At 40.2% G+C, this 7,391-nt stretch overlaps 2 protein-coding genes and 2 non-coding genes across 4 annotated transcripts in view; 1 reads left to right on the top strand and 3 right to left on the bottom strand.

The window, feature by feature from the left end:
* Nucleotides 1-4,053, bottom strand: RPS3A (ribosomal protein S3A). The gene is made up of 6 exons (XM_045798845.2): nt 3,896-4,053; nt 3,141-3,244; nt 2,596-2,783; nt 1,053-1,261; nt 354-463; nt 1-175 (listed from the first exon to the last, which is right to left on the bottom strand). The coding sequence occupies exons 1-6, from the start codon at nt 3,955-3,957 to the stop codon at nt 54-56; spliced, it is 795 nt and encodes a 264-aa protein (XP_045654801.1). The 5' UTR covers nt 3,958-4,053; the 3' UTR covers nt 1-53.
* Nucleotides 681-749, bottom strand: LOC123793433 (small nucleolar RNA SNORD73). The gene has a single exon (XR_006779966.1). It is a non-coding gene; the product is annotated as a small nucleolar RNA SNORD73 (small nucleolar RNA).
* Nucleotides 1,964-2,036, bottom strand: LOC123793432 (small nucleolar RNA SNORD73). Its single transcript, XR_006779965.1, has one exon. It is a non-coding gene; the product is annotated as a small nucleolar RNA SNORD73 (small nucleolar RNA).
* A 71-nt stretch (nt 4,054-4,124) lies between the features above and the next one.
* LRBA (LPS responsive beige-like anchor protein) overlaps nt 4,125-7,391 on the top strand; it is a 791,030-nt gene continuing 787,763 nt past the window's right edge. Inside the window, exons 1-2 of the mRNA XM_087866503.1 lie at nt 4,125-4,260; nt 4,791-4,889. The gene's annotated coding sequence lies outside the window, so the exon portion shown is untranslated. The remainder of the gene's footprint in view (nt 4,261-4,790; nt 4,890-7,391) is intronic.

The following is a 7,391-nucleotide window of genomic DNA, read 5'->3' as shown; positions in this document are numbered from 1 at the left end:
TTAAACATCACAAATAAGATTTTTTTTATTTGTCACCATTAAATGTCTGATTTTTAAACAGATTCTTGGACTGGTGGCTCATATCCATCAGCTCGTTCAACTTTAGCACCGGTCTCGTCCCCAGTAGCTTTTCCAGAACTACTACCTTCACCATGAAGCTCCATGAGCTTTCCCACTAAAAGAAAGAAAGAAAATGTTATAGTACACCATTATCTTAAAACAATGATCTTCAATATTACATAGGCATGACAGAAAAAAAAAAAACCATAATCTGGACTTAAAAAAAAAAACAAGACATCAATGTATCTGGCCACACATTATTTTTCTCAGGAATCCTATGATTTTCCACTTACATTCAAACTTGGGCTTCTTCAGCATTTTTACTTTTCTAACGAAGACATCATGGAGTGGATAAATAGACTGACAAGCTTTTTCTATGTCTTTTCCGATGCTGTCTGGAATCCTACAAACCAGTAAAGACAGAAATGGATAAATTTATACATACTAATACCCACGTCATTTAATCCACTCAAAACCTCATGTAAGACAGTCGACACAGTCTACTACTGCCCCTTTACAGGTGGAGGTTAAACGATTCGAATTATACAAGTAGTTAGCAGGAAAGTTAGCATGTGAGCTTTCTGCCTTTTCTATTCCACCCTCCTAGCCAACTGCACGGGAACATCAGAAAGATGTTAACAAAATCAGTGCACATCATCTGGGACCGAAACATCTTGTCATCATCTATTCCCATACATTACTGACTGTGGAGAAGTTTTGCCCATACAGTGTATTTTCTAATTAAGACAAAAGCATTTCCTATGCTTCAAGTCTCAGTATCTGCCATGAGACTGCTTCATTCAAATAAGGATAAAGAAACCAAATCACATTTACTGAGCACTTAACATGTTCTCATTTTAAGGGATACAACCAGACAGTTTCAGACAGGATTTAAACACAGGTCTGACTCCACCTTGTTTCATATGCTTTCCTTCATCTGAGGGATAAGCAGAAATTCAGGGTTATGTGGTGTGAGGAAAAGAAACACTTACAATTTATTGACCACTTCTTTCAAGTCATTTGTCTGCACCTCTCGGGTCATGATCTCCATCATCTTTTTCCGAATCTGGCGGACCTGCTGGTGCTGAGCATAAGAGGTCTTCCGAATCTGATTATTTCGTTTTTTAGTAAAACCAACACAAAACAGACGAAGCAAATACCCATCGGTAGTCTTGACATCAACATGAGCTTCAATCATGGTCTAGTGAAAAAAAGATATTATCAGATGTACGTCTTAATGTTACCAATTTTTAGCCCTCCAATTCTAACATAAAAACGCTAGAAAAACCAAGTACTCATACAATATAAAGTAACAGAAACTACATGCCTAATTTACAGAATTAACTTCCTTGAAGTGAACTTACCCAGTTACTCCAAATCTTACTATCCTTCATATCTAATTAAATAAATACCAAGTCCTCTCAGCTCTATTCCCTAGGTAACACTTCTATCCCCATCTCAATAGCACAGCACCGCCCCACATCTTTCACATGCCAGCCTTCAACAGCCTACCCTTCCCACCAACCAACTGTACACCTCTGCGTGATAAGAAAACCAGTTCTATAGACTCCAGTCTACACTTATTCCTTTTTAGGAAAATGTGTCTGAATAGGTGAAATACTGCTATAACACTAAATGCATATATTTTTAAATGTCCTTCATGATCCAAACTAAAGCCTGATGACGATTAAATATTCAGTTTCACAGCTAAAATGTATTAAAAAATCCACTAACTACTCATATTTTTGCCTCCAGTTAAAAAACGAAAACTACCTTAGGTAGCAAGAAAAACTGAAATACCTCCTTTGCATTTTGTAAATTGTATACTGAAGAAATGAGCAATACCCTTATGGCAAAAGGACCTTAGAACATTTCCAGAAACTCAGCCATAAAATCTGCAGGGAATGTCAGAAATAAATGTAACAGTATAATCAATATGTATCATCTGGGACCGAAACATTTTGTCATCATTCATTCCCATATACAAAACAGCCCAAAACTGAATGGTTAGCCAGACACATCTGAACCAATATAATTATTTCCTGTAGTAACAATGCTTTCTAAATGCTCTGTGTCAAGTTCTGTCCTTAAAGCATCTTCACATGGCTCTTTTATTTCATCTTCATAACTCCAAGAAGTGATGATCTTACCTGCCTACCATTTTAGATAAAGGAATCAAAGCTTAGCAAGCTTTAAGTTACTTGCCAAAGAGAACACAACTGGGAAATGGAGTAAAGATTCCAACCTCACACCAGTCTCTGCCACTCTTAGCAACTCTGATAAACCCAATTTTAAAACTTGGAAAAAAACAAATAAATCTTGAACTCCACTTAAATAGGAGGATCATGGCTTGCTTACCCCTTTATTCAAGTTCAAGAGTGCCAATCCCAGAGTCAGCACTCAATAAAAGCTAGAAAACATCAAGGATTTGAAATGAAATCTACTTCAGTCACATTTGCTGCTCCTTTTCGTAACAGGGTATCCCTGGCCATGAACGCCAAAGCACCACGCACTCTAAGAAACTTTTGTTCTCACCTGCCATTTTTTGACCATGGAGCACATTTTGTCACGGGTAAGATCCATGCCATGGAAATTGGTCAGGCAGTTTTTGCCCTGAACATCCTCAGTAATTAGCTTGAATTTTCTAAATGCAACTTCATCATTCTGCAGATCAGCCAGGCTCACTTCAAAAACACGACCCTTGAGGCCATCAGATGCAATTTCTATAAAACAAGAAATTGTCTTACTAACATTAGGAACCACACAAAAGTCAAGCCAACAAAGAACATTCATGCATAAAGCTGAACTTAGAGAGTTAATGGTAAAGTATAAAGAACTTAACTTTTGTTAACCAAATCCATGTGGCAACCAATGACATAAGGCCAGTGCTTACTCGAAACTCAGAAGTACCTAGGCACATTTTCTTAGTAATTCTCAAAGCACCACCTTTCTTCTACAAATGTTGTACCAAAAAAGCACCACCGTGGCCAGAGCTGCAACCGAGAGCTATTTCCCTAATTCTCCCACCATACAACCACCAGTAAACCTTGATTTAAAAAACAAAACAATAAAATACTCACTGGTTCCTTGAGTTCTTGTGACTAGTGTTTTCCCAATATTTCTTATGTTGAACATAGCTGGTGCTTTGACATCATACCAATCTTTCTTAGAAAATGGATCAACCCTGTATTTTAAAAACACATAAGTTTTATCGCAGATCACGTAATTCTTACTGAATTTTTAAAACTTTCCTCATTCTGATGATTTTAAAGGGCTAACTGGCATGTAAGCAACTGGAGTCTAAGTAACTACTCCCTTCAGTGAGATGAGGGGTGCAAACCTAGCTCTTCCCTACGATAGGTATCAGCTTCATTGTACACAGACCGGACACTTTGTAAAATTATACCATAAACGTACACGCTCCCCAACCCATCGGTTCTTCGGCTACACAAGGAGCCTTGCCTCCAAATAACACGCACGTCTCTTGAACTCTACTGGTATATGAAGACACGTACTGGTAACCCTGGCTCTTCAGGGACTCAAACAAGCTCATTAGGAACTCCACGCGTCCCACCTGGCCCAAAGAGAGGACGGGAATGGAATAAACTTACAAGGCCAGGGAGCCCACAAGGCCCAGAAGGCCGAAGGAAAGAAGCCGGCCCGTGGAGATGCAGTACCCGTACCCGCCAAGCCACCGTTCTCAGTTTACCAACCCGGCACGGCCCTCGCAATCCAACTGATATCCTCACCATCCGGCCCACACCGCCATCCAGAACCCGCCTGCCGAGCCCAACATGACCTCAAAAAGCTGGGGGCCAAGACAGGAGACACTTACACTTTCTTCTTGGCTCCCTTTTTGCCGCCTTTCGTAAGGCGCTTGTTCTTGCCGACCGCCATTGCGCTGCTCAGGGAGCCAAAAGGGCGGAAGTAAAACTCACGCGAGAACTTAGGCGTACGGGGCGAGGCGTGCCATCTACGTGACCTTCAATCTTGCGTTTTTCCGGCCTCTAGAATATCGCGACAACAGAAAGAGGCACTCCGATTGTAGCTGCGACAGCGCCCTCACGTGTGTGGAGACTGCGCAGCACGCCGCGGGCGGCTCTCCTGGATGCTGCGCTCGGGAGGGGCGGTCGCTGGCGCGGAAGGCAGAAGCTGCGAACCCCTGGCGGTCGGTGCTTTCCGTGGCTCTGACGCCCGGAAGTAAGTTTCCGTGGCGGGAGGCAGCCTCTCCACGTTGTTAAAAGCGAACTTACCAAGTCACTGTTTTTTCTGGAGAGTATGGGATTCGGAATCAGACAGCAGATCCAATTTCAAATGCTAGTTTCAATATTTAGCCTGGTGACTTATCTATGCTTCGGTTTCTTCGTATTTAAAAAGGCGATAGTAATATAATCTGCCTCATAAGATTGTTAGTAGGATAAATAAATTAGTAGGATTGAATAAGTTAGTAGGATTTAAATAAGCAGTATTAAATAACTTTGGAGATACTAGTAATGTTCTGCATGTTGATAGGATTGCTGGTTAGTGGGGAATGTTCACTTGTGAACGTCAAGTTACATACTTGTGTACTTTCCTATAGGTTTATTATACATTGATATGAATTATGATTGTTTCCTTGAGGGACTTATGATTCCACTGTCCCATATATTTTAATTTTTCAAGAAAAGTTGGAGATTGCCAAACTTTTCACTTTTTGCAACTGATGGAAAAAAAAATCTTTTTAATTTTAGGGGTTTAACAAAGTACATCCTGGTTAGCTGTGGCTCATAAGCTTCAAGTGGTGCAGCCCCTGGAAAGCTGGCCCATACAGGTCTGGTACTCAGCCAAAGGTATGTTGAGTTCTGGTCTCTAAACTTCCCCTCTGGCAAAAACCCTGTGACCAAGCCAGAAACCAGTTCCCACTCACAAGGCCCCACAAACATTTAACCCTGTAATCCCTTTCAGTCCTCCTAACCTCCATCCCCTACCTCCTACTACTCCCACTATCCAGTCTTCCTAAATCTCCAGTCCTATCCTGAAATCTTTCCCCATTAATCTAAGGTGCTTATAGCATAAAGTCCTTATTTCATAACAGTACGAATATACTTAACACTACTGAACTGTGCACTTAAGAATGGTAAAGATGGTAAATTTTATGGTTTGGGTTTTTTTTTTTTAAGATTTTATTTATTTGCGAGAGAGAGCAAGCAAACATGGGGGGTGGGCAAACAAGCAGACTCCTGCTGAGCAGGAGCTCCATCCCAGAACCCAGAGATCATGACCTGAGCTGAAGGCAGACGTTTAACTGACTGAGCCACTCAGGTACCCCATGGTTTGATTTTTCGTTTGTTTGTTTTTTACCACAGTTTTAACAAAAAAAAAATAAAGTCCGTAGCCAAGCCAACAAAAACTCTTTTATCTGGCCCTCCTCATCTCTTCATCATTACTACATCTTGTCCTTTACCAGGTCCCCCAACTCCTGTTCAAAATTCCCTGCCCTTGGTGTACCTGTGTGGCTCAGTCAGTTAAACATCTGCCTTCTGCTCGGGTCATGATCCCAGGATCCTGGGATCGAGGGACTCCCTGCTCAGTGAGGAGTCGGCTTCTCCTTCTGCCCCATCCCCTTGTGCTCTCTCTCTCAAATAAATAAAACCTTAAGAATTAATAAGTAAAATAAAATTCCCTACCCTAAATGGTTTTCTCTTCTCTTTCATTCCTTTTCCCTCAGCAGCAAGCAAATACCTGTGCGTATTCAAGACCGCTCAGCCTCATTCCTTCTTTCATTAAGAGATCGAGTACCCAGAAAAATAGGCTTTCCCTCAGACCTGTTCCCAGAGGCCTAGAACTGCTTAACTTCTTCGTAACTATGGATTAAACCTGCTCCTTTCTTACTGTGAGCAGAAGTGACCATGCAGTCATTTTCTTATTTTGTACCCTCTTCTCTTAGCACATCATAGGCCCTCAAAATATTTGTTGGATTAGCAAGTAAGAGATAGATGACATCATTGGTGTTCCCCGTCTTTTGGACTTCGTGGATCAATCCAGATTTTCCAAATAATATTGGAACCAATAGAACTGCAATTTTTAAGTTTTACCAACCTATAAAAAAACAATAGACAACTGCCATTTACTATCTGCATCACTTCATTTTTAAATTATATTTTGACCCCAAAATAAAAATAAAGAACATATCCTCTAAAAAGTCAGTCCTTGTAAATAAATAAATCAACTTTATGAAAACCTCCTTACACCCTATTTTTCTTGCCTCACTGCAGACTGGTGAAAACTAGTGACCAGTGGAAATCAGTGAGTCCTTCTAAATATAATATTGAGTCTAATAAACTCTCTTTATTAATTCTATACTTATAGTAACTTTGACCTAAGTTTACTTCATAGGCGGCAGTTCACTAGTTTAAAATCTTCCCAGTGGAAAATATTATAGACCCCAAGTCTACCTATTCCAGAATAAAAACCAAACTTGTCTTCTTCCCAGTCTGATTCCTCTTTCTGCCCAAGAGTAGAAAAGCCACAGAGGAGGCAGTAATGAAGTCAGTTGCATCTAGTTTCTTCTAGCAAAACCAGCACCTAAGGGATTTGTCAGAGGTACATATTTGAATCCTCTGTTTTGTAATAAAAGCTTTTTTAGAAGAATTATGTTCCTTGACACTGTTACATTAAATGGTGCAATTATCTGTTTTAATTTAATTATGTTGAATGAAAGACAGCACAGGGCATGTGAAATCAGGTTATTGGGTCTCAACCATCTGAGAATTTCAAAACTCAGATCAAATAAAATGGAACAGACAAATGTCAGACTGCATCAAACCTAGTAAAGTGTCCAATTGTTTTATTGATTTTCTTTTCAACTGTGACTAAACTCTTAAATTGATCTAGTGATTTTTAAATTTTGATTACCATGTCTTTTATTTATAAAAGGTTAATTTAGTTCTTTTTCAATTTATGTCACTTTGTAGTTTCTTATTCTTTGAAGGCATTTTCCATATAGATTTAAGCCAGTAAGGGTAATTGTTTTATAGTCACTGTATGATAATTCCAGTATCTGCATTTTTCTGTCAGTCTGTTTCTATTGTCTATTTTTGTGCCAGCTCTCTGAGTGGAGTCTAGTTTCTAGTTATCTTTGTGTACTGGTCATTGCGTTTGAAAACTAATATTTGGGGCACCTGGGTGGCTCAGTCAGTTAAGCATCTGCCTTCGTCTCAGGTCATGATCCCAGAGTTCTGGGATCGAACCCCATGTCAGGCTACCTGCTCAGCCAGGGAGTCTGCTTCTCCCTCTATTCTCCCCCCTGCTCATGATCTATCTCTCTCTCTCTCTCTCTCTCTCTCTCTCTC

Source organism: Ursus americanus, chromosome 13 (genome assembly GCF_024610735.1).
Source record: "Ursus americanus isolate L20-20 chromosome 13, mUrsAme1.1.p, whole genome shotgun sequence".
Classification (NCBI taxonomy): domain Eukaryota; kingdom Metazoa; phylum Chordata; class Mammalia; order Carnivora; family Ursidae; genus Ursus; species Ursus americanus.
This window is presented reverse-complemented; position numbering and strand designations above follow the sequence as displayed.

Excerpts from the sequence above, each read along its gene's own strand:
- RPS3A (XM_045798845.2), bottom strand. The coding sequence starts at position 3,957 with ATGGCGGTCGGCAAGAACAAGCGCCTTACGAAAGGCGGCAAAAAGGGA. Across the intron at positions 2,784-3,140 it reads CACAAGAACTCAAGGAACCA|AAATTGCATCTGATGGCCTC; the intron begins GTGAGTATTTTA and ends CTTGTTTTATAG. Across the intron at positions 1,262-2,595 it reads CCATGGTCAAAAAATGGCAG|ACCATGATTGAAGCTCATGT; the intron begins GTGAGAACAAAA and ends TTTTTTCACTAG.